The following is a 27,712-nucleotide window of genomic DNA, read 5'->3' as shown; positions in this document are numbered from 1 at the left end:
TGATGATCTATAACTAGAAATACCTACTGGGGATGATCACTGAAGTTGTAGTTAAAGTAGGATAACATATTATTGATAACATCCATGTATTTACAACTGCCCTTATTTAAAGTTTTATTTTTGAGTTTTTAAAAGTTTTGGTTCTGTTCTATGATTCTGGAAATTTAGAAGTGAAGTTACTCAGTAGTTGATATTTAAAAAAATTCTTTTGTTATGTCAGTATTCACATTTTGGCATTTTGGTAATTAAGGCATTGATTAAGTTGAAAAATATGGTGTGGCTGTTCGGCATAGGGTTAATATTTTAACTGTTGTCTGGAATGTGTATTAGGGTTAAGCCTGATTGCAGCTTTTGTTGTCAGATGGGGCCTTCTAGTTCAAGTGCTAAAACGATTTTCTATTCAGTTTGGATTCATGGGCCAGCTGGCCACTCTAGATGTAGGCCACTGTTATTACATTTGAAGGACAATGTCATTCTTTATGGAGATTTGGTGTCTTTTGTTTAAATAAAATGTTTATTGATAAAAATGCTATGAGGACAATACTTCTTACATGAGCAGTAGCTTCAGAATTGTCCAGGTTGAAGCTGCCTTCTAAAGTGGATAGTTCTGGTTGCATCAGATACAGGCTGTTGGTTCATGTGGATTTTGATCATCTAGTATTAATGAAGGTTTTTTTGCCTAGATTTAGGGTAGGAGGAAAGTTCTGCATGCTGACATGGAGAGTGAGGGCAGGGTCAGAGGAAACCTTTCTGTAGATGATCCATTATGCATGTCAAAGAACTAAGACTGGTTGGTTTAGAGACATTGGATAATTGTGCAATTATATTAAATTTTCCACAGTTACAAATACGTGTTTCTATTCTGAACTACATGCAGTTTATACTGGGATTTGATGCATCTGGACTGAGGCAAAATGCTATGACTGTACACTGGATTGATGCTTCAATATTACTAACCTGTAAGTTAGAAAGCAAGAGAGTTTAGTTAGCAAGGAGACCTATTCTACCTTGATTTTTGTCAAAGGAGTGAGTTTATTTTCAGCTTTTGCGTTTGTTTGTTTGTTTTGTTTTTTTTTTTACTTGTAAACTGTATTTAATCTTTACAATAGATTTGAGTTACAGCAGTGAGGGCTTACTGACTTTTTACAACAAAATGCTTGGCTTCTGCAGGATTTACAGCAGAAATCCTAGCGTTTTAATTTCTTTCCTTCTGAAAGATGACACTTCAAGCCCTAATTATGTGCACAGAGCACTTTTAAGACTCTTAACAAGTATGACACTAAGCTTGTCTGGAAAATGTGCTCAAGAGTCCTTCTTTTCCAGGTCCTTACAGTGTCCAAGGCCAAAGAGTTAAGGTTTACCAACCAGAAGATGAAAATAGCTGGCTTTGTGGTGTTGTGAGCCATCAGGACCCAATAACTCGTCTTATGGAGGTGTCTGTGACTGAGGTAAAAATACAAAGCACTGCCTTGGTGTTCCTAAAATGCCATTCCTTGCTATCTCGTGGAGAATGAGAGCTCTTCCAAAACTTGTATTTTTGATTATTTGCTTTAAAAGATGAGTAATTATCCATGATGCAATTTACAGATTTTTTTTTTTATATTGTTACAATAACTTTGCACAATAAATGATGTTACAGAGCCCCCTTCTATAAAAGAAGCTATAACAATTTATTTGGAAATGAGCCCTATATGAAAAAATATTGGAAAAGGCTTTCTGGATGGGAGAGCACGCTGATGTACAGAAAGCTACCTTGTGGGGTCTGTTATACTGTGGTCTTCCAATGTCTTCTCTTAGCTTTTTTCTGACAGACTTTACAAGTGGTTTGAAACAAGTGTAGCAGAGAAGATGAAATCTTAGTCTAAACAAAATTGATTGATGTATTTTAGCTTAGGTTGTTTACTTTTGCCCTGTTCCTATCAGTAAGCCTAGTATGTGTTGTAAATGGCACAGAAAATCTGTTCAGTGCTAGAGTTATCTGGTTTGCCTTACACATTTCAGTGCAGTCTGACAGGTAGTTCACTCTAAACAGCAGCCTGGTCCTAATGACTTCCTTTTTCAGAAGCAACTAGGAACAAGTCTGTGATGCTGTGTGTAAATTACTGTAGCAGTAGCACTCCTAGGTTTTGGGGTTTTTTTGGGGGTCTCACTCCTTGTCCCTTGCTCCCTGCCCCTGTAGCCTTTCCCATGTGCAGAATAAATGCACTGAATATGCCCAGTAAGTCCTGTGTACAAATACAGTAATCCTGCACTCACACTACTAGATTTATTGCAGGTGCACAGGAAAAAAAATATACTGTGTATGGTAAATAAGTATAGTACTTTGGAGAGGCATTGAAATTGTGGAGCATATGCTTTCGGCAGGTACGTACCAGGAAGCACCCAACCTACTGCGTATCTACTGTGAAATAAAAAGGTAACCTCCAAGCACAGCTATGGAGATTGGGTATTCATTGCTCCTTTTGGGGAGACACTGATGGGGATAATTAGCATAAATTGATGTGTTTCATTCCAGTAGTCTTTTCTACATCTAGCAGAATGAATATGCAGAAGGCTAGAACAATACTAAATCAAATTTAAGAAGATCTGTATATAATGCAATGAGTGCCTCAAGAGATGCTCAGCGGAACAAATATACAAGGAATCAGTGGTAGGAATCAAACCTGAAAGTTTTGAAATAGAGAAGGAGCAAAAGGATAGAAGATAAACTGGAAGACTGTAGTATTACTAAGGAAGTGGGACAAAAAAATGGCAAATGGGGGAGGGGCTGCAGAGTAACCCTGTGTTTAAGGTCTCTTATGTTGATACTGTATACTCTGAATTAAAAACTAAAGTCCTATTTTCTTCTTCCTACCTCCTCAATATCAATATGCATAAAAACCAGAGTGGTGAAATAAAGTCAGTGGATCCTCGCCTGATTCATGTGATGATGGATAACACTTCTCCAAGTGAGGTACTGCACCAGTTTTGGTCTTGTATATACACTGTGAAACTTTATAAAGTTTTAGATGCAGAACATCTAAAACATGGAAACAACTGAAAACTGATGCTATGCTCACTGAGGGCTTTTGGTAATGTAATTGGAAGAGGAAAATTTTCTTTACCACTTTGAGAGATGGACATAGCTTTTCTTAAACTTCTCTTTTCATTCAGGTCTATTTTACTAAGTCCAGCATGGATCTTGGGGGGGGTGTCAATAATCATGTTTGTTGTGCTCCATTTTAAGGGGTAGTGCCTCGATAAAGAATGTCTCTGTGCTCACTGCCTTTTTCTGATGGGATTTCTCTGTCCTCCGTCACAGACCTTTTTCGACATTTCTAAAAATTACCATCTGGCTTCTCTGAAGCAGGCTTGTATGCTTGGGGCATTTCATTGCTTCAGTTTAGAGAGTCCTTGATGACATTTGAACTTCTGTTTTTACCTTAGGCTAAAGGGCAAGCTATCTCCTGTAGTTAAATATTGTAGGCTTTGAGTAGTGGACAGAAAGTGTGCCCTTCAAAAGAAGCATGCAGATTAGACTTATAGCAAAAATTATCATGCAGATAGTTTTCATACATTAGCAAGAACTATGTTGGGAGTATCGCCGTATTGCATGTTTCCCAAAATCGGAAGTGATGTGGTACATGCTACAGCAAAGTAGCTCAGTTAAAAATCTTGCTCTGAAGATGCTATTCTAGAATGAAAAAGACAAGACTGTACTTATGCTTGTGTTCTATGTTCACATAGTATCTTTCCTTAGATATTTCAATTTGTGATTAAATGTTCCTACACTTAAGAGCAGTGTAATATATTATGTTTTAATAAAAAAATGCTCTTTGAACAGGTATACTGACTGTTCTGGTTAGTGATCACATGGTTTTGTCTTTATAGGGAGGGGGAATAAAAGCAGTTAAATCATCTAAAGGGAAAAAGAAGAAAGAAAATCTGGAAGGAAAGGATGGACGGAGGAGGAAAAGTGCTTCCGATTCTGGGTGTGATCCTGCAACAAAGAAGCTAAAGGAGAGGGGTGAAGCGGATAGCAATGGTAGTGATGGAGGTGAGGCAAGCAGAGGTCCTTGGAAAGGAGGCTCCAATAGTGAAACAGGACTAGATCCCCGGGCCAAACAGCTGCCTTCATTCATTCCTCAGATTAATCGCAATATTCGCTTTGCCACTTACACCAAAGAGAATGGCCGAACACTAGTAGTCCAAGATGAGCCAGTTGGTGGTGACACACCATTGCCCTTCACTCCATTTTCCTCTGTAGCTGGACAAGCGTTACTAGTTGGATCTGGATGTAAAGAAGCAGGAAAATCACTGGAACAGGTTGGCCAAGGTACGGTGACTTCTGCAACTGCAGTTACTACAACTGCTTTGACACCAACAACTGTGAGAATCTCTGATACCAGTTTGCCAGCTGTTACTGGACAGGAGAAACTGAAAGCAGGCCGATCACAAGCCCAGGGAGAGGTGAGTAGTAGCTCATGATCCAGCATACTCTGCAATACATGTTCTGCAATATATTCCTGTTACAGAGTGTGTCCATGGAGTCGAGAAAACTACTTTTTCTCTGGTTAATCCCTCCCCTCCCAAAGGAAACCTTTCTGTTATCTGATATAAGAAAGAACTCAAAAGATGAGGATACTTGATGGAGTTGTAAGAGACAACTTTTTAGCATTCTTGCCTTTATTCAGCCTTAATCTGAGAAATGCAGCCTTAAAGTCACTTAGTGACTTAAATCACTGCACTTAATATATTTTTGTTGTGTCATACGGTAGATAATCTCCTTAATATCTTTTGCCTTTATGTAAACAAATATAAACAAATATGCATGAGATCTTGCACTGAGTTTAACATTCAAGTTACTTAAAAAAACCAAACCAAAACAAAAAAAAAAACCCACACCAGAAAAACATTGAGGCTACATTTAAAGGACATTTTATAGCTGCCTAATTTATCTGTTACAGCTATGATATCTTCATAGTAGAAAAATGAGCCAGTTGCATCATACACAATCTAGGGCTGAAAACAAAGAAATAATTAAAACATTTGAGATAGGTACCTTTTATTAAAATTTATTCTAAAGAGCTCAGTCTGAAAGCAGCTTGAAGACCTTTTAGCTATGTCTTTGTTTTCAAGGGGAGAAGTGGAAAAGTAAAAGAAAAACCCTGTGTTGTGGTCTAACCCCAACCAGCATCTAAGCACCAGACAGCTGCTCACTTTTTCTCCCCCGCCCAGTGGGATGGGGGAGAGAATTGGAAGTGTAGAAGTGAGAAAGCTTGTGGGTTGAGATAAATTTAATAAGTAAAGCAAAATCCATGCGCAAAAGCGAAACAGAACAAGGAATTAATTCACGGCTTCCCATTGGCAGGCAGGTGTTCAGCCATCTCTAGGAAAGCAGGGCTCCATCTCACGTGACAGTTACTTGGCAAGTCAGATTCCGTCACTCTGAATGTCCCCACCTTCCTCCTTCCCCCCTCCTCCCCCTTTATATGCTGAGCATGGTGTCATGGTCTGGGATAACCCTTGGGTCAGTTGGCGTCAGCTGTCCTGCCTGTGTCCCCTCCCAACTTCTTGTTCACCCCCAGCCTACTTACCTGTGGGTTGTGTAAGAAGCAGAAAAGGCCTTGACTCTGTAAGCACTGCTCAGCAATAAGGAAGACCTGTAGTCTACTATATAAAAAAGTGAAGAAAATGAGAGATACAGTAGAGGGTCCAAGGTACTTGCCAGGAGGTTATATGGATTACTTTCTTTTTGTAGTTTGAGTTCTTTGTCTTTTGTATTAGCTAATGGAATTGTATAACTGTAGTGATGTCTTTTGTATTACCTAATAGAATTGGGGGGAAAGGTGAGATGTTTACTTTGGGATAAGGATTCCTAGATGGTAAGGTGTAAAGGAGAAATAGAATTGTAGAAGACAGGAATGTTACATAATTAAATTGTTATAATATAACCTGCTCTCTCTTCCACCCCACACCTCATCCCCCATCCTCATTTCCCCTCCCCCCCCCCCCCCCCCCCCCCCAAAAAAATGTCTAGAGTTGGGAACAACTACAAATTGGGTAGGTGAACAGTCAAAATTGTATCTATCATCAATGGTATTAAGGAAGAACTTGGTACTGAGAAATTTTGGTATCACCCCTCCTTCTCTCCTTCTCCTCAATCTTAAATCTTTTGTTTTAAATCAATATGGATAATCTGGCTTCAGAATTTGCAGGTAGACCACTAGTCCATTTCAAATGGTATTTTCCTTGAGGAAGGGAACCTGACATAAATCAGTAAGAGCATTGTAGATGGTTCATGTGTTACTGTTTCACACTGTCCACTTTATCATAGTGTGATTTGGTCCTTGAGATTATTTAATAAGCTTGGTTTGCATTCATATGCTTTTTAAAACTATTAGAACTCAGTTTGTGAAAATTACTTTGGTTCTGAAAAGAAAGATCTGAAATTCTAGTATCTGGAAGAACTGTCATGGGTGATATTAATAAGTTATTAAAGTTATTACAGCTGGAGGTTGATAATGAGGAACAAGCTAAATGCTGGTTTGTAGTGTAGCAGGTGTGCAGTGATGCTTATGACCAGTAGGATGTGTTTCAGAGGCTGTGCTTGTATTTAACATGGCTTTAGAATAAAATTGTATTAATCATGAGTATTCCTCATGAGAAGATTTATAAGTGGAAACTCAAAGGAACCAGAGTAAAACTGATGAGTTGCAGAATATAATCAGTTACAGTAGAACTGTGAGAATTAGAAAATCTGAATAAGTATAAATGGAGAAGAGAGCAAGTGAATATTTTGTATCACGGTTACAGGTCTGGTAGAAATCTTTAAGTCAGAAAACTTCCCAGTATTTTAAAATCATAAACATTAAGCTCAAACCATGACAAGCCCTTTGTGCTTAACCTCTACTGAGTGATCCCCTGGAAAGCACCATGTCATAGGCATCTATCTACCTGTCAGCAGATGTGGCTTGCTGTGACCAGGAACAGTTTGTTTGCTAACTGCTAAAGGGCTTTCTTTAATTAAACTTTGTAAACAAAGTTAACTATTTCAAGTGTGCTGGTTAAGTAGGAGGAGCTTATCAGGAGGATCTTGGGGGAGTGTGAAAGATGGGAGATTATTGAAAAGCGGTTTTAGTTAAGGTTCCCTTCTTGCTGATTTGAACTAAAACAATCAGCAGTTTAAATAACTTGCTCTTCTGTGAATTGGTTCACCTTGTCTTCTGTCCCACTTCTGTTCTAAAGTGTGATAAGACATCAAGTGTTCATTTTCTTCATGCATCTTTAGTATGTAACAGACACTGTTAGCTCATTCGTTTCAATAGCTTGTAGGTAGGAGAAATTAGTCTAGCAGAATCTTTAAAGAAGTTTCTTCATTGTAAATAATTCTTCTGGAAGTTTCTATTACAGGTGAATAAGTAGAATGCAAATTGTACAATTAGATTAACCAAGGTGTTGCTGAATAGCCTATAAAAAGATTCTTGTTTTAATGCTTTTTAAATTTGTTTCAGAATTCACGAAACTCACTTTTGGCTTCTGGATTTGGAGTCTCTCTCCCAAGTGCTTCACAGTCGTTGGTATTTGGGGGTGGAAGAAGCCAATCAAATGGAGTGGTGACTCCAGAAAGCAAGCCTTCTGGATTTCCTTTTGGCTGTAGTACTGGACAGGAGGCACAGAAAGATTCTGATCTGTCCAAGAACTTGTTTTTTCAATGCATGTCCCAAAATCTACCTTCCAGTAACTACTTCACAGTCATTTCAGAGAGCTTGACTGAAGATACATCTAGTCGGGATTCATTCAAGCAGTGTACAGAGAGTGTGAGTACTGGGATCTGTAAAGGTAAAAATCTTTCAGCGGACACTAAACCAGGAGCCCAGTCTGGCAGTTCTGTGGAGCGGAAGCTGCCTGTGGAATCTATGCCTACCCTTACTCCAGCCTTTTCACGAAGTCTGTTGAATACTCGTCCCCCAGATAGTCACGAAAACCTATTTTTACAGCCCCCAAAGCTATCAAGAGAGGAACCCTCAAACCCTTTCCTGGCATTTGCTGAGAAATCAGAACTTAGTCCTTTCAGTGGCTTTGCATCTTCATCTCAATCAGGGGTTTCTACTCCCTCTACACCTGTGGGTCATAAGGCCACTTCTGTCTGGCCAGAATCACTCACCTCTACAGACTCTTCTCTAACTAAGAAGAAAGCCTTGTTTATAACAACAGACTCCTCAAAGATGATCTCAAATACTCCTGGTTCAACAGTTGCTGCTGGTGTTCAGAGCCCTTCCACTGTAGGGAATGGCCGCTCCAGCTCACCAACCAGCAACCTGACACAACCTATTGAGATGCCCACACTTTCCTCCAGCCCAACAGAAGAAAAACCAGTTGTTGGGCCTGGGCAGCAGGACAATCCTCTTCTGAAAACTTTTTCTAATGTGTTTGGCAGACATCCACCTGGCTTTTTCTCTTCACAGGCAGAGTTTCCACAGGAGAACAAAGCCCCTTTTGAAGCTGTGAAAAGGTTCTCTCTAGATGAGCGGAGCTTGACATCCAAACAGGACTCAGACTCCAGTACCAATAGTGACCTGTCGGATTTGAGTGACTCTGAGGACCAGTTGCAGGCCAAGGCTTGTATGAAGGGTATCCCCGACCACTTGATGGCAAAGCTTGGCTCCAGTGCAGAGCGCAATGCTGAATTGCTGTTGGGGAAAGGAAAAGGGAAACAAGCTCCAAAGGGCCGGCCTCGCACAGCTCCCCTAAAAGGTGATGACTTGATGCAGGGTGTCTTGGAAACACAAGGAGGTGGGATATTGGGATATCTCCTGTGATGAACTGTGTGAACTAACCACAAGTGTAAAGCTCATTTATGCTCAGGAGGCAGCTCACAGGATATTTGCAAGGCTAAAGCTTAATGGTTCTTGTATTTGATAAATGTTTAAGCATATATTTGTCAGGACAAAAGTGCGGTATGCTGCAGACTTGAACAGTCTTACTGGTTTTGCATGGGTAAGGGCATATGGATCTCTGAAAATATGTTTTTTGCGGCCAGTATCCTTTTCCTGTTGCAGTTAACTAATGGAATTTTACTTCTATTTTGCCTCACCTAGTTGGCCAGTCTGTGCTGAAAGATATGAGTAAGGTGAGGAAGCTGAAGCAGTCAGGTGAGCCTTTTCTCCAGGATGGCTCTTGCATCAATGTAGCGCCACATCTGCACAAGTGCCGGGAGTGCCGTCTGGAGCGGTACCGCAAATTTAAGGAGCAAGAGCAGGATGACTCAACTGTGGCATGTCGCTTCTTCCATTTCCGGAGGTGCTCAAATTATTCCTTCCTTCATACGTAGTCTATGTGCAGAGCTTGGACCGTGTCCAAGCACAAAGTAATTATGCTTTACTTATTTAATGTGCTTGGGTACAAAACTGAAGATTTTGAGTGTCTTGCGTTTCCTTGCCTCATCTTACTGGAATTCCCTCACTGGGGCGGGAGGAGCTGGTGTTGGAAGATACAGCTGTATGACGCTAAGTGAGCCTTCAAGTCTAGGCTCAGGAGATTTAATTTGCTTTATTGGGTAGAATGGGTAGAATTTTACTGCTAGGTACCAGTTTGTATGCAATAACTGTTCTCTCCCTCTTTCATAAGGAGTTCAGAACAGAGATAAAATTTTCATTTGGTCAACAAGTAACTAAACGTTGCCAGCATGAGGCTAATGTTTGATTGGGGTTTTTTTTGAGTACAGGACTGACTTTTAAGAGTAGAACACTGCCTGTGTTTTCTGTGTTGTGTACATGTCTTACAGTTCTTTGACCTGTCATACTTCTCTTATCTTCCTTAACTGCCTATTCTAGCAAACGCTATGCATCTTTTTTCCAAAAAGATGTTTGTTCACTTTCTGACATATAAAGGATGAAGTGAATTTTTAGCATGTGCCACCTATCCAGTAAGGATTATACCTACGTCTTTTTCTGAACTTGTTAAAAATTTATCTAGCTTTGAGGTTGAAGACAAGATTGCTTTTGTGTGAAAATGAAGTTACCTTTAATATTAGAAGGAGGTGTTCAGGGTTCTGTAATTTATGTTGTTACACCTTTTACCACACAAAGACTAGGAGGGTCAGCAGCTACTGATAAAACAGTTGTGATTGATCTTTGTGGAGAGCAGTGGCAAGAATAGTAGGTATGATAGGATTTTTTGTATGTCTTATAACGTGAACTGTTAGAACAGTTGCCAAGTGCTAGTGGCCCTAGCCAGAACTGAAATACTGGTTTCCCGAAAGTTGGGAAGTAACTCTCTCCTGAGTTAAAATAGAGCATGAGAACCATGCAGAATTTTACAAGCGGCATCATGCAGCAGCCTGGGTAATTTTTTTGTCATCTCTTTCTATTAATAGTAAAGAGAAATGTGACTTACCAAGATGTAGCAATTTCCTTTATCTGGAATCTCACAACAATGCCTACTGAGACCTGGGGATTTATTCTAGTGGGGTTTGTGGCCATTGCCTTTGTGTATCTTATCCTCTGTGTTATTTGGATTTGCGTAATAATTGTATTGGCTGTGGAGTATAGCACTCTAGGTCAAGGAATTTTTTTCCCTTTCTGGGTTTATATTCTGACAAGTTAATGAAAGGTGGTTGAGCGGTTTCTCAATTACTCCATCCTGTTTTCTGCAGGCTCATATTTACCCGGAAAGGTATTCTACGAGTAGAGGGTTTCTTGAACCCACAACAGAGTGACCCTGATGCCATGAGCCTATGGATTCCTTCTTCCTCCCCTGCAGAGGGAATTGATCTGGAAACTTCCAAATACATCTTGGCCAATGTTGGGGACCAGTTCTGCCAGCTTGTTATGTCAGAGAAAGAGGCAATGATGATGGTGGAGCCACATCGTAAGATGGACTTTTGATGTGTTTTTTGTCCATCTTCTCTGTGTAATGTGTGTACAATGCAGAGTGGAATGGAGTTGATAGTGTAATATAATCTCTTGTTACAATGCTTTTCCTTTTCTTCTGAAGAGAAGGCTATATTCACTTCTTTAGGGTATGTGTAATTGTGGGACCAGCGTTTGGGATTTTTCTTTTGGATGGGTGCAACTTTACTACCGAGAAAGCTAATGGTAACTTTCCCAGACATCATTATTTTTCAGTAAATAAATAAATGCAGAAATCAGCTGACACGTGCTCCTAAGAAAATAGAAATAAGTCCAGAACACTTATCATGCTGACCAGCTATGCTTTAATGAGCAGCTTTTCTTGCACACTCCTATCCTGTTACGCTCCAAGGACATCTCTTAAAAGCTCAGGGTTTTCTAGGGAGGGAGCAGTACCTATGTTCAGCCTGCAGGGGCTCAGCTGCGGAACTAATTGCCAGAGTTGCCACTACAAGGGGAGTGGATTTAGAAAAAGTTTTCTAAAGATCCAGTTCAGCCTATCACATGGATAGCCCTGACTATCTGATTTTTCCCTCTAGCTTCTGGAATGTACAAGGGCAGCCATTTGGAGAGGACTTCCCCTTCCTCAGCAAATGTGTTGGTTTAGAATCCAAAGAGTTGATGGTCATCCTCTTAGTAAAACTAAATATGCATTCTTTGTAGTTTTATAAGTTCACATTATTTGTTCATAAAACTAGCAGAAGTTTATAATTTTTCTGTATGTTCTATAAGTGCTGCTTGAAATTCAGTTACTACAGAACTCTGTAGGGTGCTCCGTTTCCTTATAGTATATGCATTTTGGGACTTGACCTTACCTGCTCTTAGAAATAGGGATTTTAATAGTGTCGTAAGACTAGCAACTCAAAGAATGTGTCTCTGGATGTAAAAAGTATGTGTTTCTATACTCTGCCCTCAAGTCATGTTTCTGGGAATTGTTTCTTTATCAATGTTACTGTGATATTCTCCAGTTAGGTGGGAGACATGCAAAATGTCAAAGCAATAATTCTAATGTTTCTTCTCTTTATAGAGAAAGTGGCGTGGAAGCGAGCAGTACGTGGTGTGAGGGAAATGTGTGATGTATGTGAGACAACACTCTTCAATATTCATTGGGTTTGTCGCAAGTGTGGTTTTGGGGTCTGTCTGGACTGTTACCGGCTGAGGAAGAATCGTCCACGTAGCGGTGAGTACTGGATTTTTTTTCCCCCACAGTAATCTTTGAACTGGCTGGCTTTCAGTAGGGATAGTTTCTGGGAAGTTGCTGAAGGTTTTGTGAGAGAATTAGTAACAGCTTGAGAAGGCTGGAGGTTTGGAACTTTGGCACATTGTCATATATGCTGCTTCTCCATTTTTTAATTTCCTTAGATATGTGTGTTTTATCTATTTCTTTAAAATTAGATTATTGAAATTACAACATCGGCAGGCATAGGCTGTGTACTGAGACAGACTACTGTATCTTTTCCTTGGAGGGTATTAAAAAAAAAAAAAAAAGTAATGTCTTAACAGTTCAGAACCGTCACAAGATGAACTAGTAAGCAGACATTGCAGAGAACTCCTTTCTGTAACAAGGAGTTAAATTGGAAAGTTTTCTTTTTCTTTTGATTCCTTGATACACTAGAGTTTGTCATTCAGGAAAAAGTTCAGTAAGTTCAATTTCTAATGCATAGAGGCACACCATATTTACAGAAGTGAAAACCTGGTTGCTTTTTTGTTGTATTTTACTGTATTGAGACTGGTTTGGTAGCATGGGTGCTGATAATGGACAATCTTAAGTATAAGGCTGTTAGTGACAGTTACATTATAAGATGGAGCAGATGTACAAAATACTGGATGTTAATAATTGTGAGTACTGCTGTCTGTTCATTATGATAAAGGTGCCAGAGAACACTGAATGAATTATAAAAGCAATGGGTTTTTTAAAATAGATAACAAGTCACCTATTTTTATATCACTGTTGCAGGTTAACCCCAGTAGGCAGCTAAACACCACACAGCCACTTGCTCACTCCCCCATGGTTCTGAGGCTGGAGAAAGAGGAAAGGAAGAGTAAAAGCAGGAAAATTTGTGGGTCAAGATAAAAAATTGTTTAATAAGCAAAAGAGAAATAGAAAAAGAGAAAAAGAAAACCAAACAAAGCAAGTGATGCAAAGGCAATCACTCACCACCTCCCACAGATAGACCATTGCCATGCAGTTTCCCAAACAAAAGGTGGCTATCACCCTTAAACTCCCTCCTCTCTGTTTTTATTGCAGAGTGTGACATTGTATGACATGGAATATCCCTTTGCTTAGTTTGGGTCATCCACCTGGTGGTGTTCTGTCCCAAGCTCTTGTGCACACCCAGTCTGTTCACTGGTGTGGGGGGTCAGGAGGAGTGCATGGAGTGAGGAGCAGAGAATACCTGGACACTGGGCAAGTGCTGTTCAGCAATAGCTAAAATATTAATGTGTTATCAACACTGTTTTGGTCACAAGTCTAAAACACAGCACCATAGGAGCTGCTATGAAGAAAATTAGCTTCATCTCACACAGACCCAGTACAATAATGAAGCCTGTGAAATTACTGCCAGAGTGCATCAGAAGAGAGCATAACGATTTTTAAGATGTGGTTAACCAGGGTACAGTGGAATAGAACAGGGTTTCTTGTATCTGGCACTCTGCATGTTTGGAAAAAGCATTTGGGACTGAACATATCACTGACAGAATGTGGTATAAACATGTCTGTGATTCAAGGGCAATAGCCTCTTATCCCCTTTTCTTCTCACATCAAAGAAATAAATATGATAACTGTACCTGTGTCAGGTGAAAATGAAGAGGTATCCTGAGCTTATGACAAGTTTTTACTCACTGGTGTACAGAGGAGGGTCAGCATTGAAAAGATGAATATTTCACAATGTCAAATGATAGTGGGGGGTGTGTGTGTCCATATATATATATATATATATATATATATATATATATATTGCTTATTAATGGTGTCTTCCTGAAAGTAGTATTGTAATTATGGTTTATTAATCAAGTCTGAAATTTTGGAATGGGCTGCAATGTAGAACCAAGGCATTACTTAAATACAACTACTTGCCTCAGGAGTCTTCTGAACTTTGTGCTGTAGAAACAACTTGTGCAAGATACCAGGTCTAAAGGACCCTGAAGTGAAGTTTTATATGATCCTTCTCATTCTACCCCACTCACCCTTCTCCCCAGCGTTCCTGTTTAAAGGAAGAGAATGAAATGCAGTTTATGCAGCTGTATATTTGTAGGTCCAACTTGGCTTTTAAATACTGAAGAATTACAGATTTGTCAGACTACTTTTCAGATTATCCGTTTGCTACTTGTTAGCTTTGTATATAGATACTGACAGGAGAGCTTAGTTTCTGCTTCCTGGAACTTATCTGCAGATACTTTTTGTTGAAAAAGCTTGGGAGGTTATGACAAGAAAAGGTAGAATCACTCTATAACTTAAGAAATCATAATGAGAACAAGAGTATGATATTTAAAAATTGGGGCTAGAAGCCAAGATTTTTAGGTGACTGAAAATAAACTACTAGAGATGAAAAGAAAATGACTGTGGTAGTTTTATAATCTGAAGAGGCAAAGAAGTTGCTGTAGATCTTGTTCTAATGGTCTGTGTTTATAGGTTATTTCTGAGATCAGCAGGTGAATCTCCTGCACTGTAAAGAATCTAAAGAAACAATATTGATGCACTAATAGTCTGTATTGTAAAGTTTTAGTGACTTTTGTACAAAATTTTACAGTTTTGTGCCTTTATTCCAGAGACAGAGGAGATCGGTGATGAGGAGGTCTTCTCATGGCTGAAGTGTGCAAAGGGTCAGTCTCATGAACCAGAGAATCTTATGCCGACACAGATCATTCCTGGTACAGGTAATGCTTGAAATGTGAAAGGAAAAATTCAAAATTTTGTATCGGTTATGAGCAAGCAAGGGGCAAAAATACTGAGATGGTTGGTGTTCTAGCTGATACGTTTTCTAGCATGAATTTAGAGGAGACTTCCACTTGCTATAGCAGAAGGGTTGAAGGGGAAGGTAACCCAAGTAAAATCAAGCCATGAGTTTGAAGTGAACACCTTTCTGATACTAGCTGTGACAGCTTGTGCTCAGCTGTTTTTAGTTGTATCAGTGAATTTGGATAACTTTCAAGAAAGATCTTTTTCTTTTCTGTCAGGAGGAGGGAAAGTAAATGGTCAGTACTGACCATTTACTTGACTGTTTATGTAACTGACCTTAAAAATCATAGAATGGTTTGTGTTGGAAGGAACCTTTAAAGATCATCTAGTCCAACCCCCCTCCCATGCACAAGGACATCTTTCACCAGGCTGCTCAAAGCCTCACCTAGCCTGGCCTTGAATGCTTCCAGCGAGGGGGCATCCACCACTTCTCTGGGCAAAATGTTCCAGTGTCTCACCACCCATTGTAAAAAATTTCTTCCCCACGTCCAATCTAAACCTATGTTCTTTCGGTTTAAAATGGTTGCCCCTTGTCCTGTCACTACAGGCCTTGGTAAAAAGTCTCTGTCTCTTTTGTGATGCCCCTTTATATATTGAAAAGCCACAGTAAGGTCTCTACAGAGCCTTCTCTTCTCTGGGCTGAACCACACCAATTGTCTCAGTCTTAATTCACAGAAGAGGTGTTCCAGCCCTCGCATCATTTTTATGGCCCTCCTCTGAACCTGCTCAAACAGATCATTGTCTGTCTTGTACTGGGCACCCCAGAGTTGGGTGCAGGACTTCAGGTGGGGTACGTACCGTAGAGGGAAAAAGTAGAGGGAAAGAATGACCTTTCTCAACCTGCTGACCATGCTTCTTTTTATGCAGCCCAGGATGCAATATGGGTTTCTGGGCCGCAAGTGCGCATTGCCAGCTCATGTGCAATTTCTCATCCACCAGTATCCCCATGTCCTTTTCTGCAGGATTGCACTCAGTCAGTTTATCCCCAATCTGTATTGATATTAGGGATTGTCCCAACCCAGGTGGAGGACCTTGCACTTGGCCTTGTTGGACTTCATGAGTTTTGTATGGGTCCACCTCTCAAGGGTCCTCTGGATAGCACCCCTTCCCTCTAGCAAATCAGCTGCACCACTCAGCTTAGTGTCATCGGCGAGCTTGCTGAGGGTGCACTCAGTCCCACTGTCTATATTGTTGATGAAGATATTAAATAGTATTAGTCCCGGTAAGGACCCCTGAGGGAAACCACCTATTACTGCTTTCCACTTGGACACAAAGCCATTGACTGTAGATTTTTTGGATGTGGCTGTCCAGCCAGTTCCTTATCCATTGAATAGTCCATCTGTTAAACCCGTATCTCTGCAATTTAGCAACAAGGATGTTGTGGGTGGCCATATTGAAGGCCTTTCGGAAGTCTAGGTAGATGACATTGATTGCTCTTCCCTTGTCCAATGATGCAGTCACTGCATTGAAGAAAACCAGTAGATTAGTCAGTCACAGTTTGCCCTTGGTGAAGCCATATTGGCTGTTTCTAATGATCTCTCTGTCTTCCATATGTTTTGACATGCCTTTCGGGAGAATCTGCTCCATGATCTTACTGGGCACTGCGGTGAGGCTGACTGGTCAATAGTTTCCAGGGTGCCCCTTTTTAAAAATAGGCTTGATGTTTCCCTTTTTCCAGTCACTGGGGACTTTGCCTGTCTGCTATGGCTTTTCAAATATAATAGAGTGTGACTTGGCAACTACATCAACCAGTTCCCTCAGGTCCCTGGGATGCATCTCACCAGGTCCCATGGACTTGTATATGTTCAGGTTCCTCAGTTGGTCTCAAAACTGATGATGGTGCAGCCCCACCTCAAGTACTGTGTGCAGTTTTAGGTGCCTCAATACAAGAAGGACAACAAACTATTATATTGTGTCCAGAGGTTGACCAGGAGGGTGAAGAGTCTCAAGGACAAGGCTTAGGAGGAATGGCTGAGTTCATTTGGTTTGTTCAGCTTAGAGAAGAGAAGGCTGAAGGGTGACCTCATTAAAGTCTACAACTTCCTCAGAGGGGGCAGTGGAGCGGGAGGTGCCGATCTTCTCTCTCAAGTGACCAGTGATAGGACACAAGAAAATGGAATGAAGCAGCACCAGGGGAGGAAAAGGTTCTTCACTGAGAAGCGTGGACAGTCACTGGAACAGGCTCCCCAGGGAAGTGGTCATGGCATGAAGTCCGTCAGAGTTCAAGGAGCATCTGGACAACGCTCTTAGTCATATGGTGTACTGCTACATAGTCCTGTGGGGAGCAGGGAGTTGAACTTGATGATCCTTATGGGTCTTTTCCAACTTGAGATATTCTGTGATTCTATGGTTCTCCTGCAATGGGAGGAACTTTGTTCCCCCAGCCCCTGCCTTGAGGTTCAGGGGCTTGACAGAGGTGGGAAGAGAGAATACCATTGAAAATGGAGAGGGGGGAATGGGGGAAGAGTACCTCAGCTTTCTCCATGTCAGCTGTTACCAGCTCTCCTGTTTTATTTAGTGTGGGGGATGTGTGTTAGTGTACACTGTCTTTAATCTTCCTTTTCTGGGCCTTATTCATTGCATCGCGTGCCAAATTCAGCTCCAACTGTTCCTTAGCTTTTCCTGATCCCATTCCTACACATCCAGGCAATGTCCCTATATTCTTCCCAGGATACATGTCCTTGGTTCTACTGCCTGTGCATTTCCTCCTTACATTTCAGTTTGACCAGAAGGTCCTTACCGATCATTCTGTTCTCCTGCCTTCCTTGCTTGATTTTTTTACACATGGAAATTAAGAGCTCTTTCAGTCTAAGAAAAATGTTCTTAAAAAGCTGCAAGATCTGCCCAGCTCCTTTGTCCCTCAGGGCAGTTTCCCAGGGGTTCCCATATGCTATTTCCTGAAGCAACTGCAAGTTAGTTCTCATAAAATTCAGTGTCCTGACTCTACTCTTCACCCAGCTGATATCCCTCAAAATTGTGAATTCCATGAGGGCACAATCACTGCAGCCCTGGCTGCCTCCAATCTTGACATCTCTGATTAGTTCTTCTGTGTTGGTGAGCAATAGGTCCAGTAATACTTTTCCTCCGGTTGTGCTGTCTGTTTCCTTCATTAAGAAATTACCCGTAATGCACTCCAAAAGATTCCTTGACTGCTTACAGCTTGCTGTGCTGCTTTTCCAGCAGATGTCAAGGTGACTGAATTTCCCCATCAGGATCAGAACCCCGTGAGCATGATGCTTCCTGTAGTTGAAGTAAGAACACTTTAACAGGCTCCCCTTGCTTGGGCAGCCTGTAGTAAACACCAACAGTGAGGTTTCCTTTGTTGACTTGGCCCCTAATTTTTACCCATAAACTCTCAAAGTGTTCATCACTGTTTTTCATAGACAGCTCTGTGCAGTGAATCTGCTCTTTTACATAGAAAGCAACCCCCCTGCAGTGCTCTGGTTGTGTGATTTGTCCTGTCACGTTTCACCACTGGCAATTAGATTGTAGGTTTCTAGTTGCACATTGACTCGCAGCTTCTGCTTGTTACCCATGCTGAGTGCATTGTTATAGATTTATATAGAAGCACTTGAGCTGGGCTATCAACCTTGTCACCTCTTGAGAGGAACATGCCCAAATTCCTTTGAGGCGTTTCACAGGTGTTTCCCTGTTGGTTCCTAATACATCAGCAGCCCCTGGCTCTTCTCCGTTGCTGAAATTTCCATCCCCTTCCCCCACTTAATCAAGTGTAAAGCTCTCCATATAAGCCTGGCCACCTTGTTGGCAAAGACTTTTTTTGCCTTGCTTGGGCAGGTGAATCCCATCAGCTCCCAAGAGGACCTGGCTTCTCAAAGGTAGATTTGGGATCATAGAAGCCAAAACCTTGAGTATGGCACTGGCCACGCAGCCAGGCGTTCACCTGTTTAATTTGTTACCTACTTCCTTTTACTGGGATGATAGAGGAGAACACCACCTGTGCTCCAGATCCTTTTAACACTGCTCCAAGGTATATATAGTCTCTCTTGATGGTTTGAAGTTTTCTTGTTGCAGTATCATTAGACCCTACATGGAGTAGTAGGAGCAGATGATAATCTGTAGGAATTGCCAGGCTTGACAGCCTTTCAGAGACCTAGCACAGTTCTCTACACTGTTCAGAGGCAAGTGTGTCGTTACAGCATGTGATCTTAAAGATACTCAGCAGTGATACTAAAATAAACCCCCATTCCTCTGAATATATATTATAATTAAGGCCTTGTTTTTAGATTTCTTTACATGTGATATTAAAAATTTTAACTTTATTTCCAGCTCTTTACAATATTGGAGACATGGTTCATGCAGCACGAGGCAAATGGGGTATTAAAGCCAATTGTCCATGTATTAACCGGCAGAACAAATCAGTGTTGAGACCGGCTGTCACTAACGGAATATCACAGGTATGTAATTTGAGGCTGAAATTACCTTGTTTGACATCACATTTTTAAGATCTTTTAAAACAGTACATCCTTTAGACTATCTATTGTGAAACACAAACTTTATTTTCTCCATGTGTATTCTGAGTGGTTTAGCTTAGCAAAAATATTCTGGGACATTTTTGGGGGATGTGTGCTGCAACTGTTATTTACCAAGTAGATATTTGGGCTAATACTCTTAAGTAGAAGTTGGGTAGGAAGCCATTCATATTGATGCTCTATCTTAAAACAAACCACTCTGAGTAGCTTGAAATATGTGCATTTATTTTGTTATCGTTCTTGAATATTATGCTGAATTTAGAGCAGTTTTGTTACTGTTTATACAAGAAGTCCTCCTGTAAGAAAAGAAATTGAAAAGCATGGGCTTGTTAAAAAAGACTAAAAGATGACATGGTAAGGATTCACATCACAGTGCAAGGTCTGATATACACGGAGGAGCAGTTCCTGTACTCTGCTGCTACATAAGCATAAAGGAACTCTACTGTTTAAGGCAAACAAAGAAAAACAGCAAACAAAATCCAGTGCATTAGATCACTAAAATGTCTCCCATGTTGAACTCTTCCCTTTGTTCAACATTTAGCAGTTGTTTATATTTTTGTTTTAGCTTCCAACTGTAAATCCTAGTGCATCAGTCTCTGGAAACGAGAGCACCTTTTCCACTGGAGCAGGAACAGCAGGAGTGGGGCAACTAGAAATGGACACTGTTCCAAAATCTGAAGCAACTGATAGTAGGATAGAAGAATCTGCAAAAACAGAGACATTACCAACCAATAACACTGGCGAAATAAAGACTAACAGACCACTTTGTCCAGAAGCAGCTCCGTCATCAGCCTTACACTGGCTTGCAGATTTAGCAACGCAAAAAGCAAAAGAGGAAACAAAAGGTGAGCAGAAAAGACTGGAATTAAAAGACAAATGATAATGTACTGCTTGATTGTTATTCATTCAGAGAGTGCCTAGCCCTAAATAGAAAAGAACATGGTAATTTTTCTTCCTTTGCCTCTTAAAACCAGTTTTTCCTTTACAGGCTTAGGAATACGTATAGCTGGAAAGGTGATGATACAGCTGAAGATAAAAATACTGTAGTGTCACTCCCAGTTTCTTTCAGTGCCAATTCCTGTATTTATTCTCTGAGTAATAAGCAGCTGGAATCCTGATGTAAAATGATAGTAATTAATTTCAGATGCAGCTTTGTCACTTTATAACTTTTGAAGTGAATAATACTGTTTTGTGTGCCATGTGGAGTGCATTTCCAAAGAATTGAGAGAGTAGAGCTCACTTGGAGGGTCAGGTGAAAGCTTAGACCTTCTTTAATATTCAGTAGTTTATGTGATTCTCAATATGAAATAACTGTTTACAGAATACACCTCCCAGTTGTCAGAGGTAGCATGACTAACACAGGATTTATTCCTGTCCGTATGTCTAGCAGGAACCACTTTATATGTCAGTGTTAATTGTTCATGACTCACTAGTTTTGCAGGGCTTAGTCGCTGTAATATTTTGACTACAGTTAAGTTTGAAATATTTCATATCGAAACATTAATTCAGAAAGTCAAGGAAATGTTTTTTAATTGAGTCTATTACAAAGTTGCTCCTTCTTGTGTATCAAACAGTCAGTTATACTGTGCTATTCAAAACCTTAACGGCATATGAAGGGTAAAATCTATGTGAAGTGTATGATGTCTTTAATTCTCTTTGAGGTGCCTTATATACTGTTGCAGTGATAATTTATCTTTACCACAAGATTCTGTCAATATCCTATGTAATGCGAGAGCAGATAATTTCAGAGAACTTTGATCATTTGAACTTTGCCTTTTTTCTTTCTTTTTTTCCCCAATGTTGATATTTATCTTGCAGAATCAGGATCACTGAGGTCAGTGCTTAATAAAGAATCCCATTCACCCTTTGGATTGGATTCCTTCAACTCCAGTACAAAGGTTTCCCCACTAACCCCAAAGCTGTTTAATAGCCTCTTGTTGGGCCCAGTGACATCTAGCAACAAAGCCGAAGGCTCCAGCCTCAGAGATCTGCTACACACAGGGCCAGGAAAGCTTCCTCAGGTCCCATTAGACACAGGAATCCCCTTTCCTCCAGTCTTTTCTGCAGCTTCTACGGTAAATAATTTTGTATTCCTTCAATGGCATCTGTTCTGGGGAAGATTTTAATGATGATCTAACAGTTTTCATCTAAATGATTTATAGTATCTTAAATGTTAAAACAAATGCAGTATCTCACCAACACTCATCACCCCACAAAGTTGTAGGCAATTTTGATGCTGTTAGTTTGTGGTTTGGTTAACTACTGCTGTGGAGAAGCTATTCCTGGAAAGAGACCAAGAAAGTGAGTTAAACATAGCCTTTACATTGTTTAATTGATAATCAGTACCCCTATAAAAGCTCACTTCAAATTCCACATCTTTAAAAATATTGCAAGAACATACCACAGAAAAATACAAAAATCTATAAGCAATCCAGTTCCTTAAAAAAATATATGTATACTTGAAAGGCATTTAAGATGAAATACAAATTTAAGAATATAAGGTGTAGTTGCTATTCTTGGATGCTTCTTCTGAAATAAGGATACTTTGTTTCTCTTCAATCCATTTTGGAGGAAATGAACTTAAGAAAAACCCTGAACAAATAAACGATATTTGAAATGGTTAAAAGCATTTAGGTGGAAAACGATAGATTCTGTGGAATTTATCAAGGCCTAGCTATTCTTGGAGGATACTTTCTCCAAAAGTCTAGGCAGATAGAATGAGAAAGATGATGAAATGGTTTGTCTCATAGCAGAATTTTCTTTTCTCCATGTCAGGCTCAAAGGGGTGGAGCCATAATAATAGTTCATGTTGTTTGGTTTTGGTAGAGGTAATTGTACAGCTGTATGGGATGATATGTCACTGCTGCAGGAAGTGAATACTTCTAGCCCTTGCCCCCTCTCATCGCTGAGTACATGCAAAGAAACTGATCACTTGTTTTAAAGCAAGTTATTCCTTCAAGGCTTGAGAGGGCCTGTCTCAACTTGTATCCCTGTCCCTGCAACTCTGTGCATTCTCTCACTACATCAAATCAGATCTGATCTATAATATCTTTTTTCATTTTTTTGACTTCTGGTCTTCACAGAGTAAGTTAGATTTGAAAGAACTTGTAGGGACTTTTGGTCCAACTCCCCACTTGAATGCCTGGATGCTTCGTATAGAATGTATATGAGCAAAATGTACCTGAGAAACAACAGTTCTGTTGGTCAAATTGAGAGGAATAATAGATTGGTACTCATGAAGAGGATTATTTTGTTGTTTTTGCAGCATTGACATTCTGTTCAAAAGAGTAGTTAGCATTGAACTGCTAATAGTTAAACTGCACATGAACTATTTCATGGCCTCTCTAAAGAGTCAGCGTAAAGGTACATTTTTAAGACCATCACAAGCAGATGATGTTATGACCTAGTCTTACTTGCAAAAGGCATGCTGTAGAAAACTGATATAATCCCAAGCAGCAATAGAAGCTGGGATCTGACTAGCAGGGATGTAGCCCTTCTGAAAGGATCCCAGGGTCCTGGAGGACAGCAAGCTGCACGAGTCAACATTGCACCCTTGCAGCTGCGAAGGCAAACTGTTCTGGGCTGCATCAGGAAGCATACAGCTGGAGCACATCAAGGAATGTGATTATTCTATTCAGCACTTGTTAGGCCACACCTGGAACACTGTTGCCAGTTTTGGTCTCCCCAGTTGAAGAATGACATGGAGAAGTTGGAGGGGGTCCAGTGGAGGGCCATGAAGAAGGATTAAAGTGTTGGAGAGCTTGACACATGGAGAAAGGTTGAAAAAACTGGTTATCTTCATCCTAGGGAAGAGAATACTTCGGGGATCTAATCAATCTTACCATATCTAAAAGGTAGAGAATATGGAGGTACTCCTTTCACAAGGATTCATGGTAAAAGGGAAGAAGCAATGGACAGAAGTTGATTCAGGGGAAATTCTATCTGGATATACAAAAAATTCCTCACTTTACATTCAAGCAGTGAAATAGGCTGCCTAGAGAAGTGATGTAATCTCCTTCCCTGAGAAGTTAAGTTTTGACTTGACCCAATGTGACAACCTGATTTCAACAGTTGTGTTTTTTTGGCTAGAACGAGAAGCTCTTTGCTGTCAGAAATCTATCACACCCCCACCCCTTCCCATAGATGTCTTGTGAATAATGATCCAGTTAGTGTTTATCTTCTGCTGAATATATGAAATAAGTTTAGTGTCTTTAGGCCTTGCCTATAGCAAGATACTTTAGGCAGGCTTGCTTTTTTTTTTAAGAACACAATTTAAGATTGTGTTGTTAATCTCTTCTGAATTTTAAACATCCCTTGAGGAATTTTAAGTATCCCTTGAGGAGCATGGACATCACAACCAGAGAGGTTGTCTGCTAATGGTTCTGTTAACATTATACATATAGGAAGCACTTTCTCCTCTTTGTGTCAGTATTTACTTAATGTTCTCATATTTGTCAGCTTCTCTGTGCCAGGGTTGAATTCATTTTCTTTGTAATGGAATGAGGAAAATGGGGAAATACGAGGTGAGAGATTAATGAAGTTAGAAAAAAGTGTGAACCATTTTTACCATTAAAGTATCAGAATTTATATCACTTAAATTTTCCATTTCATGATTTCTTGCTGTAATATTTTCCTAGATAGCCCGTAGTGTGATATTTTAAGTTTTACTATTACAAAACAGGGCCATAGCTGTTTCTGTTCTTACTGGATACATGCTTGTGTCTGAGCTGATTTGTTTACTGTTGCGTGTTTTTCTGATAGCATGATATCCATGACTAAAATCTGAATGACAGCAGATATGCATTAATATCTGTGTTGTTGCAAGAGTAAACTTATCTCTGGATTTCCATCTTCTAGGGGGCTAAAGGTAAAGCCAGCCTGCCTAACTTCTTAGACCATATAATTGCTTCTGTTGTGGAAAATAAGAAGACATCTGATGCTGCAAAACGAGCTAGTAATTTAGCTGACACACAAAGAGAAGTGAAGGAAATGGTAATGGGCTTAAATGTGCTGGATCCGCACACTTCTCACTCTTGGCTGTGTGATGGTAGACTCCTTTGCCTTCATGATCCTAGCAACAAAAACAACTGGAAGATCTTCAGGGAGTGCTGGAAACAAGGCCAGGTGAGTGATGACAAATAACCAACCCTTACTGCTTATAGTATCCTGAAATTTTAACCCGTACCTTAGTTATTGACAAGTCCATTCAAAGTTTGGCCAATTGCTCCTGAGTGAATATGATGAATAAAGATTTCAACTGCAGTGCTATAAACAGGGAACACAGCAGCCCTGTCCACTCCATGCTGTACTGACTCAAGCCTGTGTGGTCTTGCACAATGAGCTGTTCTCAGCTCACCAGTATGAGGGTGTTGTGACAGCCTTTTTAGTTGTGGTGTGATTTCTGTTGAACCTGCTCTACTACAGCCTGGTAGTAAATCCACTATGATTTCCTGCATACTTTTTAGCATCTACCCCATACTTGATGGTTGCAGCATGTACAAGAATAAAAGTGCTACATGCAGTAATTTCTGCTGAATTGCTGTTGAAATTTTGGGTATACTTGATACAGTGTTTCATCCTGAGCCTACAGCCTGTGTGAACCCAAGTATTGTTTTGAACTCAACATTTCATGTATTGAGCACTGTCCTGGGTATTCTGAGGTGTCATCAACCAGTTAGGCCTTCAGTCTAAAGACTGGACTTTAGACCTGCTGTCTGCATAGCCACTTTTTCAGATCTCAATCCATAGTGCCACAGCTTAGATTTATCCAGGAAGACATTAAGATTGACCTGGTCAGACAAGCTGAATCTTAAAAATGGGTGAGTAACTGCTGCTGCAGAGGAAGTGTACCCATAGTTCTAGCAGAATATGATGTCCATCTGTGTTCAAAATCTGTTCTTGGCACTTGGTTTTGCAGCTACCTCTGACCATTAGTTTCACTGACTACTCAGAATTGAGACCACTGGTGCTAGGCAGTTATGTCCCTCATCATGTTTTCTGGAGGAGTCCTTGTAAGCTTTTCTGTTATTGTGCCAGTGCTCTTGGAACTCACATTCCATACTTATTTGTGGTTACTTACAAGACATGCAGACTGTTGAGCTGTGGCAGAGGAACAGGTCAGGCTGCACGTTTCTCTTTTGGCATTCAGAATCCATTCCTTCTGGAAGTAGAATACCTTTCCAGTTAAGTTTAGCTGTTGTGTTGGACTGCACGTTCTCTGTGTTCCCTGGGCACAAGTATAACTAGCACATAGCCTAGAGAACTGTGGCACCACCAACCACATTGTTACCAGTTCCTGGTTTTGACTCCTAGCTAGCTCCTAACAGGTAGAAGAGGCTACTGTGCAGCACACCCTTGTTTGTCTGACTAGAAACCTGAATTGCTGCTGGTATTGTCAGCTTTTCCCCTAATGGCAGTTACCTTCTTGTCCTGATTTTTCAGAGTGCACAGGGGTCTTTTTCTCTTATTTTTTTCTCTTTTTTTCTCTCTTAGCTGCTTTTCACTTTATCTCCCTTCCCCCCTCTCTCTCTCTCCCTCCCTTTCCCTCTCTCTCTCCCTCCCTTTCCCTCTCTCTCTCCCTCCCTTCCCCTCTCTCTCTCCCTCCCTTCCCCTCTCTCTCTCCCTCCCTTCCCCTCCCATACCTCCTCCTTTTCTTCCTTTTTTTTTTTTTTTCCTTGAACCTGTTGCATATTTATGAAGGATTTCAGATCATTCTTTTGCAGTGCTGTGATGTCAGTAATCTGCCTAACTTGGCAAAGAGTTGGCTCCTTAGTTTCTGATCAGTATACTGACAATTTTCTCAACCTTCTCTGTCAGCAAATAATACTGTCTCTCTGAGGAGGATCCTAAATATTTTGGCCAGTTTATCTGCAAATGAGACTCATTAATCACCAGGTGCAAGATGCTGCACACGGCTGTGGGGTTCTTGACTGTTAATGAATCCTGAGACTCCATATGGAGTCTAGAGATATGATTATCGATCTTCTGTCAGATGTGTAGCTTGCAATGTGCATTGGTGCACACTCTGAAGCTCTGGCTTTGACTGTCATGCTCACCTACTATTTGTGACCCTCCATTTTAGGCTTCGCCCCAAGATGTGCTAATGATGGCTTTATCATTCAGAGGACCCCTTGTGTAGCAACAGACTAGGCTAGTCCCTTGCTCATTCAAGGATTCTCTGATGGTGTTGCACTCACTTGAATTTCCTGATGAAATGTAGAAAGCAATCTAACTGAACCTCTCTCATTCCTGTACAAGAGATAGCAGGTGACCTAGGCAGGCATCGCTGTCTTGACAAAGCTATTCTAAACAGAATTTCTTCAAGCAGAGGTTCTCTCAAAAAACTCTGTTCTGTTACAGTTCTCCCTTGGCTGACATCTTCCTGTACATCACAGCTGCACCTTTAAAAGTGAAGTCAAAGAACATTAATTCCACCACCATCCCCCAAAACATCTTCCCCTTCCCATTTTGTGGGTTGGAAAATGTTAGTTGGAAAGAAGCATTTAGCTACCCTCCCCAGCACAATAAATGCACACCAGACACTAGATCTGAGCCATATGAAGTACTTAGCCATGATAGCGTCCCAAATCATTAAAAAAGAAAATTATTTTATGTTTGGATAATGAATGGCACTCTGTCGTGCAGAATGAGCAAGATTTTTCAACTCCTTTGTCTTAGAAATCATCAGAAATAAGTTAAACTGTCTTATCATAGAATTCATTGGGAGACCATAGGATTATTTCTTTGTGGAGCTGTTCTTCAAGACATGAACGTGTTCTCCTGAACATGGTGGTTGCTCATCCAGGGATACTGTCAGAATTCTCATGATATAGCAACCTGTTCTTTTCATGCTTTTCATGTAATTTTCATGCTAATCTTTCTCTTTTTTGAGATACTGAAGATTTGGGGTGGTGTTGGAGATTACTATTTGTTTTCTCTATGTAGTCGAAGAGCAGATCTGGCAGGAAATGTCCACCAACCAAGTCTGCTATCCTTTTATCTTTCATCCCTACCCATGTTCTTCACTAGAAGGAACATTTTCGTTCCATGAGAAATTCTCTGCTTAAGAACTGGAAGGGTTCTACTAGGTTAAGTAGACTTTTTTTTTTTTTTTTTTTTTTTTTTAATTGTTATGTTCAGGTGGTCAAGTGAATACGACAGGGATCAAAATTTGTCATTATTTTCCTGGACTGAAGAAGACTGGTTTATCTATCAGCTTGAAGTCCAACTGGCAGCAGTTTCTGCTTATCCTGTGAAACGTACTGTTGATTTACTCCTCATTCATGATTCCTAGGTTTTTGTAGAATATGGTTAAAACTGTTTCATTGCCTTAATGTTACAGTTCCTGCTGACATCAGGGAATATGTTTAAAC

The 27,712-nt window shown here is 40.4% G+C and overlaps 1 protein-coding gene across 7 annotated transcripts in view; it reads left to right on the top strand.

Moving 5' to 3' along the window:
* KDM3B (lysine demethylase 3B) overlaps positions 1–27,712 on the top strand; it is a 67,265-nt gene that overhangs the window by 23,927 nt on the left and 15,626 nt on the right. For 6 of the 7 annotated variants that reach the window (XR_006165100.1, XM_042790224.1, XM_033006074.2 and 3 more), the window contains exons 5-16: positions 1,324–1,448; positions 2,885–2,953; positions 3,871–4,449; positions 7,494–8,736; positions 9,081–9,282; positions 10,637–10,851; positions 11,920–12,072; positions 14,661–14,768; positions 19,138–19,265; positions 19,906–20,185; positions 21,159–21,415; positions 24,198–24,464. Coding sequence is in view for 6 of the 7 variants with exons in the window: in XM_042790224.1 (XP_042646158.1) it covers positions 1,324–1,448; positions 2,885–2,953; positions 3,871–4,449; positions 7,494–8,736; positions 9,081–9,282; positions 10,637–10,851; positions 11,920–12,072; positions 14,661–14,768; positions 19,138–19,265; positions 19,906–20,185; positions 21,159–21,415; positions 24,198–24,464 (3,626 nt within the window). In the remaining variant the exon portion in view is untranslated. The remainder of the gene's footprint in view (positions 1–1,323; positions 1,449–2,884; positions 2,954–3,870; positions 4,450–7,493; positions 8,737–9,080; positions 9,283–10,636; positions 10,852–11,919; positions 12,073–14,660; positions 14,769–19,137; positions 19,266–19,905; positions 20,186–21,158; positions 21,416–24,197; positions 24,465–27,712) is intronic. The other variant, XM_042790225.1, reaches the window with a different exon arrangement.

The sequence above is a fragment of the Tyto alba genome, unplaced genomic scaffold, assembly GCF_018691265.1.
Source record: "Tyto alba isolate M040663 unplaced genomic scaffold, T.alba_DEE_v4.0 Super-Scaffold_17, whole genome shotgun sequence".
Lineage (NCBI taxonomy): Eukaryota > Metazoa > Chordata > Aves > Strigiformes > Tytonidae > Tyto > Tyto alba.
This window is presented reverse-complemented; position numbering and strand designations above follow the sequence as displayed.